Source organism: Oncorhynchus mykiss, chromosome 23 (genome assembly GCF_013265735.2).
Source record: "Oncorhynchus mykiss isolate Arlee chromosome 23, USDA_OmykA_1.1, whole genome shotgun sequence".
Classification (NCBI taxonomy): domain Eukaryota; kingdom Metazoa; phylum Chordata; class Actinopteri; order Salmoniformes; family Salmonidae; genus Oncorhynchus; species Oncorhynchus mykiss.
The window spans coordinates 23954428-23975529 of record NC_048587.1 but is presented as its reverse complement, the minus strand read 5'-3'; the positions used below and the strand labels follow the sequence as shown (position 1 = coordinate 23975529).

At 41.2% G+C, this 21102-nt stretch overlaps 1 protein-coding gene across 2 annotated transcripts in view; it reads left to right on the top strand.

The window, feature by feature from the left end:
* Positions 1-21102, top strand: part of LOC110502467 (cGMP-dependent protein kinase 1) — a 169354-nt gene that overhangs the window by 61463 nt on the left and 86789 nt on the right. For both annotated transcript variants that reach the window (XM_021580501.2, XM_021580500.2), the window contains exon 3: positions 6989-7102. In XM_021580501.2, coding sequence (XP_021436176.2) covers positions 6989-7102 — 114 coding nt within the window. The remainder of the gene's footprint in view (positions 1-6988; positions 7103-21102) is intronic.

Genomic DNA, 21102 nt, shown 5'->3' with positions numbered 1-21102 from the left:
ACAGGCTTAGAGTCAAGAAGATTGTTCTGAGAGAGATAGTGAGAGAGTTGGTCAGAGATAGCACGCTCAAGTGTTTTGAAAATAAAAAAATAAGAGATACCGGTCTGTAGTTTTTGACGTCAGAGGGGTCGAATGTTGGTTTCTTGGGGAGCAGATCTGACATTTTGAATTCAAAGGGGACGCAGCTAGTATTCAGGGAGGACGTGGGTCTGGAGAAGGGAGGGAGTGGGGTCAAGCGGGTAGATTGACGGGCCGCCAGAACTCACTAGTTGCAGGATTTCATCTGGAGAGAGAGGGGAGAAAGAGGTTAAGGTGTAGGGTAGTTCTGTGTGCGTTGGACGAGTGGACTAAATAGGCTGAGTGAATGAGGAGCGGACGATGTCAACCTTCTTTTCAAAGTGGTTGACAAAGTTGTCCACAGAGAAGGAGGAGGGAGGGGTGGAGGATTAAGGAGGAAGGGGTGGAGGATTAAGGAGGAAGGGGTGGAGGATTAAGGAGGGAGGAGAAGGTAGAAGCTTGAAATATAGAAGCTTGAAATTAGAAGTTTTTTTTCAGAAGCTTGAAATTTAAAGTGATAGAAAGTGTTTTTATCAGCGGATACAGAGGAATCTGTGATGCTAGCCACTAATAACATAGCATGTTACTTTGGTATGAAAACATAAAACTGCTGCATCTTGGCCCTGACTCCTCCTATGAATGGAAAATAAGGGTGTACGGCTAACCCCCTACATTCTCTGTCATTCAATTATCTGTCATACAAGAGAGATAATCGCATTTGATGACTGGAGAAGTGGCAGAGATGAAACAGTTACGTTATTGTAATGAAAAGGGTGAGAGAGGTTCCACATTACACTAATTTCCCAGAGGTGTCTCGATTTTGCAGCACAGTTGGTGTATCAACTCATGGTCCACCAGTTGAGCCTAAAGGTAAGGTGATATCTCTCTCTCTCTCTCTCTCTCTCTCTCTCTCATCTAACCTTCTAAAAACTTTCTTAACCCTCCTGTTGTGTTAATTTCATGTTAATTAATTCTGTGTTCCCGGTCCAAAATGACTGCCCAATTATAGCTTATTATAAAGGCAAACTAATACATATATTATTACCTAATGTTGTGTTAGATCTTTTTATCAACTTAAGTTTTTGTGAACATTACACGATTTTAACTTCTATTTGCTATTTATGGCCTGTAAGGCCTCATTGACCTGAGCTCATACAACTAGTTTCTGAGTAAAAAAAGCATAATGTATTATTTTGGCTAGAACAAATACTCAGATGAAACGTATTGTGTTATTTATCACAGACTACTTTGTAAAAGTAGTGGCGGATGTGTGGCGGATGTGTTGTTGCCTACCCTCACCACCTGGGGGCGACCTGTCAGAAAGTCTAGGATCCAGTTGCAGAGGGAGGTGTTTAGTCCCAGGATCCTTAGCTTACTGGTGAGATTTGTGGGCACTATGGTGTTGAACGCTGAGCTGTAGTCAATTAACATCTTTCTTTCATAGGTATTCCTTTTGTCCAGGTGGGTGGGGGCAGTGTGGAGTGCAATAGAGATTGCGTCATCTGTGGATCTGTTGGGGCGGTATGCGAGTTGGACTTGGTCTATAGTTTCCGGGATAATGGTGTTAATGTGAGCCACGAACAGCGTTTCAAAGCACTTCATGGCTACCAACGTAAGTGCTACGGGGCGGTAGTCATTTAGGCAGGTTATCTTCGCTTTCTTGGGTACAGGGACTATGGTGGTCTGGTGGAAACATGTAGGTATTGCAGACTAGGTCAGGGAGAGGTTGAAAATGTCAGTGAAGAGACTTGCCAGTTGGTCCACGCATGTTCTGAGTACATGTCCTGCTAATACATCTGGCCCCGTGGCCTGTTTAAAGGTCTTGCTCACATCGGTTATGGAGAGCGTGATCACACAGTCGTCCGGAACAGCTGGTGCTCTCATGCATGCTTCAGTGTTGTTTGCCTCGAAGCGAGCATAAAAGGAATTTAGCTTGACTGGTAGGCTCGCTTGGGCAGATTGGTAGCTTGGTAGCTTGACTTGGGCAGATTGTGGCTGTGTTTCTCTTTGTAGTCCGTAATAGTTTGCATGCCTTGCAACATCCGACGAGCGTCAGAGCCGATGTAGTAGGATTCAATCTTATTCCTGTATTGGCGCTTTGCCTGTTTGATGGTTCGTCTGAGGGCATAGCGGGATTTCTCATAGGCATCTGGATTAGTGTCCCGCTCCTTGAAAGCGGTAGCTCTAGAATTTAGCTCGGTACGAATGTTGCCTGTAATCTAAGGCTTCTGGATAGGATATGTACGTACGGTCACTGTGGGGACAGCGTCGTTGATGCATTTATTGATGAAGGTGGTATACTCCTCAATGCCATTGAACGAATCCCGGACATATTCCAGTCTGTGCTAGCAAAACAGTCCTGTAGCGTAGCATCCACGTCATCTGACCACTTCCGTATTGAGCGAGTCACTGGTACTTTCTGCTTTAGTTTTTGCTTGTAACCAGGAATCAGGAGGTTAGAATTATGGTCAGATTTGCCAAATGGAGGTCTAGGGAGACATTTTTATGCATCTCTGTGTGTGCAGTAAAGGTTGGTCTAGATTTTTCCTCTGGTTGCCCATGTGACATGCTTGTAGAAATGAGGTAAAATGGGTTCAACATTTCCTGCATTAAAGTCCCCAGCCGCTAGGAGCGCAACTTCTGGGTGAGCATTTTCTGGTTTGCTTATGGCCTTATACAGCTCGTTGAGTGCCGTCCTATTGCCAGCATCGATTTGTGGTGGTAAATAGACGGCTACGAATAACATAGATGAGAACTCTCTTGGTAGATAGTGTGGTCTACAGTTTATCATGAGGTACTCTACCTCAGGCGAGCAATAATATTAGACATTGCTCACCAGCTGTTATTGACAAATAGAGACACACCCCGCCCCTTGTCTTACCAGAAGTAGCTGCTATGTCCTGCCGATGGTTAGGAGCCTGTAAAACGGCGCCATTGTTAAAATCATAGTCACACACCTCATGTAGCCTAACCCATAGGCCTATATGTTTTGATAAGATTTATATCAAAACACTAAAGCAGACAATTAACTTCTTAAAATGAATCACATGAATCCACTTTACAATGGGTGTAGAGCCTAACTGGCATACAAATTGTGAATGAGAGACTGATGGGGTGTGTGAAGCCTGCACGAGAAACAAATCAGAGCTCATGCCTTTCATGCAACTTTTTTCAGATCATCATAATCAGATCATCATAATAAATAACTCTAAATGTTTCTTCCTTAACCACTTAACTTCTTGACGCTACCCATCCCTTAAGCAGGATAATTGTCATCAGCAACTGCTGAATAGCATAGCGTCACAGTCAAATAATATTACTAAAAAATATTTATATTCATGAAATCACAAGTGCAATATTGCAAAACACAGTTTAGCCTTTTGTTAATCCACCTGTCGTCTTAGATTTTGAAATTATGCTTTACAGCGAAAGCAATCCAAGCGTTTGTGTAAATTTATCGATCGCATGACAAAACATTAAGTACACTTAGCATCAGGAAGCTTGCTGCTAGGACAGGGAGAAACAATGGCCGCTTTACTCTGTTGTGCAAAACTCACTCTGAGAGCCCCCACCTATCCACTTACGCAATGTGATCTTTCTCGCTCATTTTTCAAAATAAAAGCCTGAAACTATGTTTAAAGACTGTTGACACCTTGGGGAAGCCACAGAAAAAGGAATCTGGTTGATATCCCTTTAAATGGAGGATAGGCATGCATAGGAACAGAGAGGTTTCAAAATATGAGGCACTTCCTGATTGGATTTTCCTCAGGTTTTTGCCTGCAATATCAGTTCTGTTATACTCACAGACAATATTTTGACAGTTTTGGAAACTTTAGAGTGTTTTCTATCCTAATCTGTCAATTAAATGCATATTCTAGCATCTGGTCCTGAGAAATAGGCCATTTACTTTGGGAACGTTATTTTTCCAAACATAAAAATAGTGCTTCAACAGGTTAACACACTTTGTTGGAAATCGTTTGGAGGAAATATCCTTTTTATTTTATTCAGCTATGGTCAATTGTATTCTTCATACTATAAGATAATAAAAAATGCTACGAAATTCTGAGCAAATCTTGTCTGCTAAATGAAATAGTGTAGCCCGCAGCCATATGGCATAGCCATACCAAGGCCTAACATAAGGACAGCACAGAGTATGCTATTCTATTCTTCTGAAATAGACTACATTTTATTAATATCATGTTTCTTTAGACCTGTCTAAAATAAATAATGGATCTTTTGTGATGGTGTAGGCTATATTAAATGGATTTATTTGAGTTTTATGGAGATGTTCTAAATGTCTGCATCAGTGGCTTGTAGGCTATGCATGGAAGCCAGGAGATGCTAATCGTGTTTATGTCTGTTAACGGTCAATTACCTGACAACATTTTATGACCGCCACAGCGTTACCCTTGGTCTGTAAGGACCACGGCTTTTGTGGAGCGATAGATAATGATGCTTCGTGGGTGACTTTTGTAAAAGTGTGCAGAGGGTCCCTGGTTCGAGCCCAGGCTGGGGCAAGGAGAGGGACAGAAACAATAGTGTTACACACGCCAATGCTGTGTGTGAACACTGTCCTTACCTCATGTTCTTGCTAAAGAATACAGACGTTGTATGTTTTCAAACTCAGTTAAAATGTTTTTTTTTGCAAAGTGAAAGTAAAAAAAATTGGAAATGGTGGGGTGTGCACCGCATATGCATGTCTGACACAATTGTATTATCACAAACTCTGACAGGAGGGTTTCTCCTTCAAGAAGTTAAAGTTTCTAATGACTTTTCTCCCTTTTTCTAATTTCTTCTCTTCTCTTACACTATATATACAAAAGTATGTGGACATCCCTTCAACCGAGTGGATATCACGACAGACCAGTGTTCGATCCCGGGCTGTGTCGGTAGATCCATGAGGCGTCGCACATTTTGCCCATCGTCACCTGGGTTTTGGGGGAGGGTTTGGCTGGCCGGGATGTCCTTGCCCCATCACGCTCTAGCGACTCCTTGTGGGTGGCCGGTTCGCATGCACGCTGACTTCAGTCACCTGCTGGTCACATTGGTGCTGCTGGCTTCCGGGTTAAGCGAGCAGTGTGTCAAGAAGCAGTGTGGCTTGGCAGGGTCGTGTTTTGGAGGATGCATGGCTATCGACTTTTGCCTCCGTATGGGAGTTGCAGCGATTGGACAAGACTGTAACTACCAATTGGATATCACGAAATTGGGGAGAAAAAGCAGTAGAAAGTACACAAATAAATATTAATTGTGGATTCAGTTACGTATTTCAGCCACACCCATTTCTGACAGGTGTATCAAATCGAGCACACAGCCATGCAATCTCCATAGACAAACATTGGCAGCAGAATGGCCTTACTGAAGAGCTCAGTGGTTTTCAACATCACACCGTCATAGGTAAAATGTCTGTCCCGCTAGAGCTGCCCCTGTCAACTGTAAGTGCTGCTATTGTGATGTGGAAATGTCAAGGAGCAACAACAGCTGTCCTCGGTTGCAACACTCACTACCAAGTTCCAAACTGTCTCTGGAAGCAACATCAGCACAATAGCTGTCGGAAGCATCTTGAAATGGATTTCCATGGCCGAGAAGCCGTGCACAAAAGCCTAATATCACCATGCACAATGCCAAGCATCGGCTGGAGTGGTGTAAAGCTCGCCGCCATTTGATCTGGAGCAGTAAAAACGCATACTTTGGAGTGATGAATCACCATCTGGCAGTCCGACGGACGAATCTGGGTTTAGCGGATGCCAGGAGAACCTTACATGCCCAAATGCATAGTGCCAACTGTAATGTTTTGGGGAGGAGGAATAATGGTCTGGGGCTGTTATTCATGGTTTGGGCTAGCCCCTTAGTTCAAGTGAAGGGAAATCTTAACGCTACAGCATACAATGACGTTCTAGACAATTCTGTGCTTCCAACTTTGTGGCAACAGTTTGGGGAAGGCCCTTTCCAGCATGACAATGCCCCCATGCACAAAGCGAGGTCAATACAGAAATGGTTTGTTGAGCTCAGTGTGGAAGAACATTATTGTCCTGCACAGAACCCTGACCTCAAGCCCATCGAACATCTTTGGGATGAATTGGAATGCCGACTGCAAGCTAGGCCTAATCGCCCAACATCAGTGCCCAACCTCACTAATGCTCTTGTGGCTAAATGGAAGCAAGTTCCCGCAGCAATATTCCAACATCTAGTGGATAGCCTTCCTAGAAGAGTGGAGGCCGTTATAACAGCAAAGGGGGACCAACTACATATTAATGCCCGTCAGAGCAGGTGTCCACATACTCTTGGTCATGTAGTGTATCTTCTGCTTCAGTTATTTTCATCAGATACCCATCACTTTGTTTACTGCCATAGTCTTTTTCCCAAGTCAACCTTTTCTTAAACAATCAGAGCTCTAGTTCCTCTGGAGTGTGCATATTTACGTGATGAGGCGCTTCCAAAACAAAATAGCTGCACTCGGCTCCAATCACAGACAAAAAGGCTTTGCAATCACACCCATCCCCATCCACAAGCCCCAATCACACAGAAAGGATGTCCTTAAACGTAACCAGTTCAGGACATAACTGTGTCTCTGTCCAATTCCCTTGTTTTGGATTTAATATTTTATATTGATCTGTCTTACTGTTGCTGAGCCATTGCTAAGCCATTGTGAAATGTGTGATTTCACAGTCTACTCTATTCTGTATCATAGTGCTTAGCTAGTGCATACTAGTTGAAAATAATGTATGATCCATACAGGGATTGAACCTACAGTCTATCAGTTTATTAGCATCATGCTCTGATGTACTGTACTTTGCTAGATGGGCGATGATGATGTGCAAAGTCAAGTACAGGTGATATGTCACTTCTTTGTGTATTTTTCAGATGCATTTAGGGTGTTTGTGTCTATTTTCCAGACACATTAAGATATTGTGTGTTTGTGTGCATTTTTCAGATGGTAGGGTGGAGGTGACAAAGGAGAGTGTGAAGCTGTGCACAATGGGACCTGGGAAGGTGTTTGGAGAGCTGGCCATCCTCTACAACTGTACTAGGACAGCAACCATCAAGAGTGAGTTTACACACACACACACACACACACACACACACACACACACACACACACACACACACACACACACACACACACACACACACACACACACACACACACACACACACACCAACCCAGTGATGTGCAGTGAGGTCGGTGGCTGAGTAAGCACAGGCTATTATCAAAGCCAGATTTACTCACAAATAAACCCTAATGAAGCCCAAGTGAACCATACAACCAGAGTGACACAGGCTATTAACCAAAATTGACAAACAATTTTTCACCAAATGCAAATACCTATGTAGCCAAGATACTCTACACAAGCAGTAGCCTCCGACGGCGGTATATTTCATATAAATTCTGATTATACCAAACATATACCCCCCCCCCCCAAAAAAAAGAGTGTTCAATGCTGTCATCAAGGCAAAGGGTGGCTACTTTGAGGAATCTCAAATATAAAGTATATTTTGATTTGTTTAACTTTTTATGGCTGCAGGGGCAATATTGAGTAGCTTGGATGAAAAGTGCTTATATCAAATGGCCTGTTCCTCAGTCATAGTTGCTAATATTTGCATAGTATTATTAGTATTTGATAGAAAACACTCTGAAGTTTCTAAAACTGTTTGAATGATGTCTGTGAGTATAACAGAACTCATATTGGCAAAATCCTGAGTTGAAATCAAAACAGGAAGTCAGCAATCTGAGCTTATATGTATTCACCAGAGTCCCCAATGAAATCCCTTTGAGATATGAATGATTTGCACTGCCTAGGGGTTCCACTAGATGTCAACCATCAATATAAATTATAATGAGGCTTCTATGTTGTTGTGGGAGTGAATGAGAGCAGAATATATGAGATGTCCATCAAGCAGCCATTTTGTGATCGTTCTTTTTCCTCATGGTAGTCACTTACGTTCCATTGCTCACGTAGACAAGAAGGAATACTCCGGTTGGAACTTTATTGAAGCTATATGTTAAAAACATCCTAATGATTGATTCTGTACTTAGTTTGAAATGTTTCTTCGACCGGTAATATCACTTTTTGAGTTTTTGTCCGATAAAACGCTGACCAGAATTAGCGTTTGGATATACCAAACGCGCTAACAAAAGAAGGTATTTGGACATAAATAATGGAATTTTTCAAACAAAATTCACATTTATTGTGGACCTGAGATTCCTGGAGTGCTTTCTGATGTAGATCATCAAAGGTAAGGGAATATTTATCATGTAATTTATTTTTTATGTTGACGCTATCTTTGTGGCTCTGGTGTTTTTACTTTTGAGCGCCGTCTCAGATTATTGCATGCGTTTTTTTTCCCGTAAAGTTAAAAATAAATCTGACACAGCGGTTGCATTAAGGAGAGGTATATCTATAATTCCATGTGTATAACTTGTAATATCATCTACATTTATGATGAGTGTTTCTGTTGAATGATGTGTCTACGCAAAATCACTTTATGTTTTTGGAACTAGTGAATCTAATGCGCCAATGTAAACTCAGATTTTTTTATATAAATATGAACTTTATCAAACAAAACATGCACTTTATCAAACAAAAATGGCCGTGCTTATTGTGGTTTGGTGGAGACCTAACATAATCATTTGTAGTGCTTTCGTTGAAAAGCCTATTTGAAATCGGACACTTTGGTGGGATTAACATCGAGAATAGCTTTAAAATGATATAAGACACATGTATGTTTTAGGAAGTGTAATTATGAGATTTCTGTGGTTTGAATTTGGCGCCCTCTATTTTCACTGGTATTGGGATTGCAGCCATAACAGGTTAACACTTTTTTGGTTACAACATGATTCCATATGTGTTATGTCATAGTTTAAATGTCGTCATTATTATTCTACAATGCAGAAAAAGGTAAAAGAATATCAGTCAAGGTGAAACAGCCCTCTACCCAGTGGGCACACACTGGTTGAATCAATGCTGTTTCCACACCATTTTAATGAAATTACTTTGATCCAACATCGAATAGATGTTGAATTGACGTCTGTGCCCAGTGGGTAGCCACAACATGCAGCTCACCATTTTTGTTGTTTCCTAATTGTTGTGCTTAAGTTTACACCTTAGGAGTTACCACCATAGGCCTACACACATTTCATTGAGCCTGTGTGTGCTATGAGACTGTGTCAGGATGAGGGACATGTGTTTATGGAACACAGAGGACATGGGTACAGATTGGAGATGTTGGATAGGACTAACACAGGAACAACACAAGGTGGAAGATAGCCTAGTGGTTAGAGTGGTGGACTAGTAACTGCAAGGTTGCAAGATCGAATCCCTGAGCTTACAGAGCAAAATTCTGTTGTTCTGCTCCTGAACAAGGCAGTGAACCCACTGTTCTTAGGCTGTCATTGAAAATAAGAATTTGTTATTTTAATTATTTAATTATTTTATTTAACTTGCCTAGTTAAATAAAATAAAAATAGGATCAACATATCACTTTGTGTTAGGACATCTACAATGGATGTATGCAGATTCTGTACAGCTCAATAATGTTGTATCTGAAACTTTATCAGTTTCATTGGCAGGTCCCAGTCAGATTCACATAATATCCCTGAAGTTAACCTCTATTGAGTCATTAATAAATTACTCACATAAGGCTATGATGTATCAGCGATAGGATGTGAAGGATAGAGGGTCCTTGAGGAGGGGGGTTGGGGAAGAGGAGAGGGCATGAGGGGGAAAGTTATTTACCTTCCTCACCTACGATTAATAGAGGTGAGGAGGCTGTCAGTTAGCCACCTTCTACCTGTTCCTCTGGCCGGAGTGTTGCATCTCCTGGCTCCGTTGCCATGGTGTTGAGTCCTCAGAGAGGGTTGAGACTAGGTCTCTGGGGTATTCCCTACAGTTAGTGTCTCACCCTTCACAGTCCCCTGCCTCCTTACACTCCCACTCACATGTCCCCCACTACCACTGCTCACACAATGTGGAATTACTCTGTATTTTTGTGTGTGTGCATGTGAGTTATTCAATAAAAACATATATTATGCTGCCAGTATGAAGCATCTGGGAATGGATATGTACAGTATATGTTCTTCCAGGTGACTTTTCAAGTGCGTGCTCCTCTATGTATCATTTCAAATCAAATATTATTGGTCACATACACATGGTTAGCAGATGTTATTGTGAGTGTAGTGAAATGCTTGTGCTTCTAGTTCTAATAGTTCAGTAATATCTAACTACCTAATACACACATCTAAGTAAAGGGATGGAATAAGAATATATACAGTTGAAGTCTGAAGTTTACATACACCTTAGCCAACTACATCAAACATTTTGGGTAGCCTTCCACAAGCCTCCCACAATAAGTTGGGTGAATTTTGTCCTATTCCTCCTGACAGAGCTGGTGTAACTGAGTCAGGTTTGTAGGCCTCCTTGCTCGCAAATTCAGTTCTGCCCACAAAGATTCTATAGGATTGAGGTCAGGGCTTTGTGATGGCCACTCCAATATCTTGACTTTGTTGTCCTTAAGCCATTTTGCCACAGCTTTGGAAGTGTGCTTGGGGTCATTGTCCATTTGGAAGACCCATTTGCGTCCAAGCTTTAACTTCCTGACTGATGTCTTGATGTTGTTTCAATATATCCACATAATTGTCCTTCCTCATGAAGCCATCTATTTTGTGAAGTGCACCAGACCCTCCTGCAGCAAACACCTCCACAACATGATGCTGCCAACGCTGTGGTTCACTATTGTGATGGTGTTCTTCGGCTTGCAAGCCTCCCCCTTTTTCCTCCAAACATAACGATGGTCATTATGGCCAACAGTTCTATTTTTGTTTCATCAGACCAGAGGACATTTCTCCAAAAAGTACGATCTTTGTCCCCATGTGCAGTTGCAAACCGTAGTCTGGCTTTTTTATGGCAGTTTTGGAGCAGTGACATCTTCCTTGCTGAGCGGCCTTTCAGGTTATGTCGATAAAGGACTCATCCACTCACACTGTGGATATAGATACTTTTGTACCAGTTTCTTCCAGCATATGCACAAGGTCCTTTGCTGTTGTTCTGAGATTGATTTGAACTTATTGCAAATGTACAAATGTCAGCCAGCAAGTCAGCGTCCATCAGTCAATAAGATATCATTCTGACACCAAACTGATACAAACTGACACCAAACCCACTTTGTCCAACTCGTTTAGAAGCCAAATATCACATATTTCAGAGCAGGCGCAAAATTCACAGTGCCTTCTGTTTAAACCATAATAAAAACTTAAAACACGTAGTTATGTTCTAGCTGCGGGTCCAATTCCGGCATTGTGTTTAGGCCTAGTTGAGGCGACCCTGAATCCCAGCAACCTTAATTAGTGCTGAAAATGCACTTTTTCCGGGCTTTGCTATGGGGTCTCTGAAAGAGCTATCGGACAGAAACTTTAGGGTCCGTATCTATGGGCCGAGGCGGTTTCAGTGCACCTTAGACTTGTGACTCTGGGACTTTTCTAAATGTCGACATTTTCACGATGGTCAAAATTAATTGAAATCATTTGCAAATGTACAAGGCTGTTCCTCGGACGGAGCCACATAACTCACTGTGCATGACCAACTTAATTCCTAGAACATGTATATATAGTTTCAGAGCTCTAGGTCTGACGGTTCTTTCATAGTTCGAACGCAGGTAACTATTGCAGGCTCTTTGTCTTTAAGCCCCTCACTGTTTCACTCCCCATTGACTGTATGTGTGTGTGATTTCAGAAAATCAAAGACAATCACAGAAATCACGTAGAGCTCCGAAACCCACCTTAACAGATTTGTCTGAACACGCCGCAACTGGATATGTAACCTTTTGAAAGAAAAACACATTTCATTGACCGTCACCAATTGTACATGGTACGATTTCTCGTAAATTACGATAGATAAATGTCTGGTTCTTTTTTCCTGACACCGTAGGTTCATTTACTGTGACGTGAAGCGGTCAAATTAGCGCTCTACTTTTGTGTTTGACCTTTAAAAACTTCTTAAGGATACCACCCCCCCCCCCCCCCGTCTCTCAATTTCCGCCTGAAGACATACCCAAATATAACTGTCTGTAGCTCAGGCCCAGAAGCAAGGATATTAATATTCTTGGGTATCATTTGAAAGGAAACCCTCTGAATTTTGTGGAAATGTGATTTGAATGTAGGAGAATATAACACCATAGATGGTAGAAGAAAATACAAGGAAATAAACATATGTTTTCTGTTTTTATTGTTGCTGCATCACCTTTTAACTGAACAAAAACAGCCAACCATACAGATAGGATGCTGGGGATGATTTAAATGAAGAACATAAGATGGCAACAGTATTTGAAAAAGGTTTCAGAGCATGTAGCCACCCAGGTGTCCCACACAAGATGCCCAAATGTACCCAAGTGGCCGAATTGGTACAGTGATACATTTTGAAGTAAATTACTATATACAAAATACTAAAATGCAATTCTAACACCCCCCCCCCCCCAAAAAAATAAATAAATATTAAAAATATGAAAATATGAAAAAATGTAAAATAACAAGGGTAACTATTAACACACATTCAATGTATATTGTACAATATTATGAAGACCCTCAGTCCTCTACACAATATTGTGCTTCTGATGCCATGCCCAATAGCAGTCTCTTTCTGCTGTAAAGCAGAGGGTTACTGAACAGGTGGTGCAGGTGATGGGGCATTTCCTGTGACAAAGTGCACATCGACACCTCCCCACTGTGCCCTTTTTGCCCTGAGGCACATTCATGCCTGCAGAGCTGAATCTGGGCAGGTGAACACCACTGGTTGGAGCAGAAGGGACAGAGGTAGAGGGGGCAGAGGTAGAGGGGGCAGAAGGTGCTGCAGTAGACTTGCTGTAGCAAACAAGCTCCTGGATGAGCAGCTCTCGGAAGGCTAGCTGTGAGATGTGGGGCTGTCCACAGCTCTTAGCCATTTCCTTCTGGAGGATGAAGGAATTCACCACAGCAATGTCAATGAAATTATAGAAAATGTCTTGTACCATTTCATTGTCTTGTGGAGAACATTGTATTACCCTAATACCTAGCCCAGAACATAGCCCAGTTGACAAATTATTACAAACAGTAACCAGCCAAGCAGAAGCGTTACAAAACTCAGAAATAGAAATAAAATGAATCCCTTACCTTTGATGATCTTCATATGGTGGAAATCAGAAGACATTCATTTACTCAATAAATGTTCCTTTTGTTCGATGAAGTCTCTTTATATCCAAAAACCTCAGTTTTGTTAGCACGTTTTCTTCAGTAATCCACAGGCTCAAACTCAGTCAACAATCAGACAAAAAAATCCTAATTGTATCCGTAAAGTTCATAGAAACATGTCAAACAATGTTTATATTCAATCCTCAGGTGTTTTTTTAGCCTAAACTATCTATAATATTTCAACCGGACAATAATGTTGTCAATATAAAAGGTAAACAAGAAATGCACATGCGCCTGAAACAAATGGAGCTATTTCGCCTACAAAAAATGAAAAAATTAACTTTGGCTATCTACCTGGGAGTCTCGTGAGTGAAAACATCCAAAGTTAATCAAAGGTAAACTATTTAATTTGATTGCTTTTCTGATTTGTGACAAGTTTGCCTGCTGCTAGCAAGGCATAATGCTATGCTATCGATAAACTTACACAAATGCTTGTCTAGCTTTGGCTGTAAAGCATATTTTGAAAATCTAAAATGACAGGGTGATTAACAAAAGGCTAAACTGTGTCTCAATATATTTCATTTGTGATTTTCATGAATAGGAATATTTTCTAGGGATATTTATGTCCGTTGCGTTATGCTAATTAGTGTCAGGCGATGATTACGCTCCCGGATCCGGGATGGGGAATCACAAGATTAAGAAGAAGTTTTTAAATGATGTTAGATACATGTATTTACAAGAACATTTAATATTATGAATTGTGTATGCTATTTCACCGGATGTTAGCCTATACGGGACGTTAGCGTCTAGAGAGGTTAATCCCAGAAAAATGGCCTTAACTGAAAAAGCGTTAGACCAAGCGTTAGCCCATTAGGCCAAACCTGTGCTCACCAAGTTTCGTCTTCAAAGTCTTTTCCGTTTAGGAGAAATGGCCATGTCATTTTGGGGATGTTTTGTACATTTGCAATAAGCAGCCATTCTCCATGTGGTGTAATTTTTAGGAACAGCGGAAAAATTACCAAAATTTGAAAATGTTATAAAACGGAACCCAAATGACCGAGATGCTTTATTTAATGATTTCCTGGAAGATCTGGTCCTGGGGCACGGCCTGAGGACCTTGCCATATTTTGGAAACATTTGCGGACGTCTAGTAAGGGACCGTACATTTGCAATATGGAGATCCTCATCAATTATACAGCAAATGCCATTTGCGTCCTTTTTGCAGGTCATGCCACAGCATTTCAATTGGGTTGAAGTCAGGACTCTGACTGGGCCACTCCAGAAGGCATATTTCCTTCTGTTAACCTCACTTGGGTACAGGGCAGTATTTTCACATCTGGATGAAAAGCGCGCCCAAAGTAAACTGTCTGTTACACAGGCCCATAAGCTAAGATATGCATATATGTAGTAGATTGGATAGAAAACACTCAACAATTTCTAAAACTGTTAAAATAAGGCCTGTGGGTATAACAGAACTGATATGGCAGGCGAAACCCCAAGGACAAACCATCCCAAAAAAATAGAATTTCAGCCTACCACTATTTTCAATGGCTGTCACTTTTCCCAGGTTGCAGTTCCTAGGGCTTCCACTAGATGTCAACAGTCTTTAGAAAGAGTTTCAGGCTGGGTTTTGGAAAAATGAGCCAGAAATTGTAGTTTTTCTAGGTCGCTCCCATTTTGGCTGTAGTGTTTCCAAGCGTGTGAATGAGAGCGCGTTCTTTGGTATTTTTCTCCGGTAATGACAATAACGATTCTCTAAATGTATTGTTTATTTACATATTAGGGTACCTAAGGTTGGATTATAAACATTGTTTGAAGTTTATTAGTAATGTTTGAGATTCATTTTGTATGCGTTTTGATGGAGGGAAACTAACTAAACTCTGCTAAACTGAGTTTTTATGGATATAAAGGACATTATCGAACAAAAGGACCATTTGTGATGTAACTGGGACCTTTTGGAGTGCCAACAGAAGAAGATCATCAAAGGTAAGGCATTTATTATATAGCTATTTCTGAATTTTGTGTCTCACCTGCCTGGTTGAAATATGTTTTTCATTTTTTTGTATGCAGGGCGCTGTCCTCAGATAATCCCATGGAGTGCTTTCGCCGTAAAGCCTTTTTGAAATCTGACTGAGCGGCTGGATTAACAAGAAGTTAAGCTTTATTTTGATGTGTTACACTTGTGATTTTATGAAAGTTAAATATTTATAATTCTGTAGTTTGAATTTTGCGCTCTGCAATTTCACCAGATGTTGGCCAGGTGGGACGCTACCTGCCCATAAGAAATTAAAGCCTTTCTGTTGTTGATTTGCTACTGTGTTTTGGGTCATTGTCCTGTTGCATCGCCCAACTTCTGTCGAGCTTCAATTGGCGGACAGATAACATTACATTCTCCTGCAAAATGTCTTGATAAACATGGGAATTCATTTTGCCGTCAATGATAGCAATCTGTCCAGGCTCTGTGGCAGCAAAGCAGCCCAAACCAAAATGCTCCCTCCACCATACTTTAAAGTTGGGATGAGGTTTTGATGTTGGTGTGCTGTGCCTTTTTTTATCCACACATAGTTGGAGTGTTGTGTGTTCCTTCTTTCCAAACAACTCAACTTTAGTTTAATCTGTCCACAGAATATTTTGCCAGTAGTGCTGTGGAACATCCAGGTGCTCTTTTGGGAACTTCAGATGTGCAGCAATGTTTTTTTGGACAGCTGTGGCTTCCTCTGTGGTTTCCTCCCATGAACACAATTCTTGTTTAGTGTTTTACGTATCATAGACTTGTCAACTGAGATGTTAGTATGTTCCAGATATTTCTGTAAGGCTTTAGCTGACGCTCTAGGATTCTTCTTAACCTCATTGAGCATTCTGCGCTGTGCTCTTGCAGCCGTCTTTGCAGGACGGCCAATCCTAGGGAGAGTAGCAACAGTGCTGAACTTTCTCCATTTATAGACAATTTGTCTTACCGTGGACTGATGAACATCAAGGCTTTTAGAGATACTTTTGTAACCATTTCCAGCTTTATGCAAGTCAACAACTCTTAATCTTAGGTCTTCTGAGATCTCTTTTGTTCGAGGCATGGTTCACATCAGGCAATGCTTCATGTGAATAGCAAACTCACATTTTGTGAGTGTTTTTTATATTACAGGGCAGCTTTTATCTTTTTATCAGCTCTTATCTTTCGGAGAAATCATTAGCCTAGGGGTTCACATACATTTTCCAACCTACACTGTGAATGTTATTTCATAGTTGATGTTTTCACTATTATTCTACAATGTAGAATATAGTAAAAATAAAGAAAAACCCTTGAATGAGTAGGTGTCCAAACTTTTGACCGGGTACTGTATATATTCTGTATATATTCGACTGTCAGTCCTTTCATGAATAGCTCTATGAATATGAGAGCGGTTTCATTTCTCCAGCATCATCTCTCAGCTTTTTACCAAAAGAGGCAGGGTCATGCATTGTTATTGTTTCAACTGCGGATTGCCCCTTTAAGCTAAAGCATGAGTGAGGGTGAAACATTTTAAAATCAACTGGTTTAAAGCAGACATCAACTGACTATGTGTCCTGCTCGATCACATTTCCACTAATATACTGTATATGGAAATGCTTATGTGATTGGGGCTTTCTCTTCTCCCTGATGTATATTACTTTCATATAATTATATAGGAAGTAAGTGCTGTTTAAAATTATTAGAACTAATGTTTTTTTCTCACAGTGTGACTGAACATGTACTAGTCTTTAGACAGGGACTGTCTGTGGAGATGAGGGCACTCAGAACAGAGGGAGGCAGTGAGAGGAGAGCACTTGTACTCTCAGGAGGAGGTGTGCTGTGTATTTGCGTCTCCACTTGTCACACACATCTCATATCACCACAAACAAGAGTCTTTATAGAGTTGGAGTGTCTGCCCTTGAAAGAGAGAGAAAATGAAATAGAGGGGGCAGAGAGCTGCAGGCATACAGAAAGAGATAGAGGTAAATTCAAATGAGAGATGAGAGAGGAATGCAAACAGAGAATGAGATGAAAAGTGAGGAAGGTGAAGAGAGAGAAATAGAAAACTCCAGGAATTCAGTGTGAGAATAGCTCTGCATCTTAACAAAAATGTTTTAATGGACATTTTTATGGTAATATCTGTCAATACGAACATAGGCATGGTAAAAGAAAACTATTGAAAATAACATGAGTGATCATTAAGATTCAACTTCAGACAAAATCATTTCTGACATTTTTGTAGGCTATTGTTAGTCAACTTGTCTGTAATTAGATACATGTATCTTCTCTTATGTCATTATATGTTGCCATAGAAGACTAAATAAACCCTTTGTCACCAGAATAATGTCATAAATCGATATAATAAATGCTTCAACTTAGTTTACATTTGTAAATCTCTGTCATCTTTCACGGACCAAAGACATTAGGGACCAGGGAGAAAATGCAAAAATAGAAAGCTGTGAAAAAATGACCCAACATGTTCCGGATAAGATTTCAGTTCGGCTTGGATTATTATTTTATGTGGTTGAAATACTATCAGCTTTTATGATGCTGATAAAGATAGCACCTCTACAGATGGTATCTAACTGAGCTTTCACATTCTCTAAAGATGCTGAAGAAAATCATATTTCTCCACTCCTGTTCCCGAGACAAAATTTTTCCTACATTTGGTATATCGTTTTACTGCAAGAAATGCTTAATTTTGCAGGAGTTAATATTAAGGCTGTGTGAGAGGTTATAGACCTACAGTCAGTGTTCAGATTTCAGTTTTCATATAACCCATCTGAGAAGTAGGCTACAGTTCCCTTGACGGGCCATAGGCCTATTTGAAGTCCCAGCCGTGACTTTCGAATTTACATTGCGCCTCAATCATCACATAACGTGTCACTGCTATCATCCTCTTTTACCACTTCACCAAATCTTCCATAAAACATTACTTTCCTGGTCCTCCTTTCTCTTTATTTTCAATTCTCATATTGCAGCTTTTCTCTTATTGAATTAAACTCCAACATTGCCATGTTTGCCTCCGTGGATTGAGTAACTTTTTTTTGCCAGTTCCCAAAAGCATTTGGCCCTTTACTTAACTAGGCAAGTCAGTTAAGAACAAATTCTCATTTAAAATGACGGCTTACCGGGGAACAGTGGATTAACTGCTTTGTACAGATTTTTACCTTGTCAGCTCAGGGATTCGATTTCAGCAACTTTTCAGTTACTTGTCCAACACTCTAACCACTAGGCTACCTGCCACCCTGAAGTTTAGGGACTAATGCTAAGCCTCTCAATGTAGCCTATATAAATACATTTCACAAGAATGATACATTTATGGATGTTTTATCTTTAGTCAAGCTACCTACCTGCACTTCATCCACACAATATTCGACGACCCTAAACCTGTCCGCCTTGCGGATATAACCATGGGGACTGCGGGTTATGAGTCAATCCTTTTTTAGACTAAGCTGTCAGTGTCCCACGAGAACACCTAAACTGAATGGACAATGTATTTTGAGTCACACCCTTGAAACAAGAGTTCCCACATTTTTTTCTTATTTGGCTTTTTTTCACAGTGATTTTGAACCATGGTTGGTTGCTCTTCTTAATGAGCTATTTCCCACATGGGCTTACAGATGTGTAGTTGAACGCTGGGCCCCTGCTGAGATAGGAAGCTTTTTAGTAAGAGTGATTGGTGTTTCTGAGTAGAGAAGGATGTCCTCTCTGACCCAACTGTACTAAGGGCTATATTTTCGACTGTAAGGAGGTGCAAGTGTCAAACGCACATTAGTTTGTAATTTTGCCATGTAAAAACTGGCGCCCTGGTATTTTCCAGCCCTAACGCCAGGTTCGGCAATTTACCTGTCTAACGCCAGGTTCGGCAATTTACCTGTCTAACATCAGCTCACTTATGCTAAGATGGGAGGGGTGGCAATATCTGAGGTGTGTACTTAAAAGCAAGTGCAAAAGTGATAAATTCGGGATAATGTGACGTTAAGACCCACAAAAAGCAGGTCCTAACGTTAACAGTTGATAATGGCATGGATTTTGACTGCGGAAGCGCAGGCTATCCAGCCGTTATGCACAGTGCCCATGGAAGAGATGTGCTTTTTGTGCCTGTGAATCTTGAATTTAGAAGCATAAAACTATTGCCCCCCCCCCGCCCACTTCTTTAATTTGATTAAAAACCAAGCACAGACTACCCTCCCCTTAATCAAGGCTGGTTTATCAGCAACGCATAGGTGTGTAATTTTATCCTGGCCATTAGCCAAGTAGCCTATGAATAAAGGGTTTTTAAATGGTCTACTGAGTGTACTTTGAAATATTTTAGGTTTTTGCCATCATGCATCATGCTTTTTCATTATTCATAATTCATATACTTCATTATGCTTGTTCAAGTAGCCTGTCCATCCTGATTTTCAAAGAACGCATTTTGTTGGATTACCAAAAACACGCTCCTCCACAACCTTTGTCCTCCTATAATGCCATATCAACTGCAGATTTTTTTGAGAATCTACCTCACACATTACCAACGATTCAATTGACAGGAGCCTAGTAAATGTATAGACGTGTGAATGTTATGTGTAAGGACATTTAGGCTTACATGTGCACACAGTGCCTTGAATGAGAGAAGAGATTTGATTTACTCTTAGGCCTAGGCTACTAAGGCTGGTTCAACAGCAATGCGCTGTCTTTTTTATCCTGGCCTTGCAAAGAAGTCTATCCATAAAAGTTGTTTAAAATGGTCTATTCGCCAGAGTGCTGTGGGATTATATAATATACTCTTTGAAGAGGTAGGGTTCAAATGTTTTCAGAAGATGGGCAGGGACTCTGCTGTCCTAGCTTCAGGGGGAAGCTGGTTCCACCATAAGAGTGCCAGGACAGAGAAGGGCTTGGACTGGGCTGAGTGCTACCTGCCCTCCAATAGGGGTGGGAGGGCCAAGTGACCAGAGGTGGCAGAACGGAGTACTCAGGTTGGTGTGTAGGGCTTGAGCAGCCTGAAGGTAGGGAGGGGCAGTTCCTCTTGCTGCTCTGTAGGCAAGTACCATGGTCTTGTAGTGGATGCAGGCGGGACTGCAGCATTCTGGATAAGTTGTAAGGGTTTGATGGTACTGTCATGTATTAATGTGACAAACTGATGTGGTGACGTCCTAAAGGAATGTGAGGGGATTACACGGACAGTGATGAGTAAAGACATGAAGTTTACCTCAGAGGCTGGTTGATTTAATTCTATGTAATATCTTAACTTAGCACGAGTTATCAGTATAGAATTGAACAATGGCGATGAGGATGTTTGAAAATGATAGTTAAATTTGAGTGAGTTAGTGTTGTCAAAATGGAAAACACTGCCAAAGTTTGACTGCTGCAATGAGCCCACTACACTAGGTCCACGCTGGACCTTGTGGTTGATGGCTTTTGAGCTGTTCACGAATGGTAAAGGATCAATACTGTCTGGTGACGTTGATGCGGTTACAAGACAACGGAGGAGAGCTTTGCTTTTACATCAAGTTGGGACAGATGTGCAGGACATTTTCTCCACACTCGCAGACACCGGCGAACCAACGGACTATGTCAGGGCTGTGGCAGCGTTAAACGCATATTCCGTGCCACAGGTGAACACAGCGTTTGCGGGACAGACATTTTATCAACTGACACAGAAAACTGGTGAGACAGTTCAGCCATTTGTTACTCATCTTAGACAAGCAGCTAAAGACTGACTTTGCTGGAGATGAGGACAATCAGATTAGAGATGGCATAATGAGCAAATGTAATACTGAATATGCGCCAAAAACGATTGGAGGACCCTGGGCTAATATTAGGCTGTCACTCGAGCTAGCCGCACAATGTGAAAGAATTGAAGTGCAAATGGCCGCCATGCATGTGAGTACAGGGGAAGCAGGTAGCCTAGTGGTTG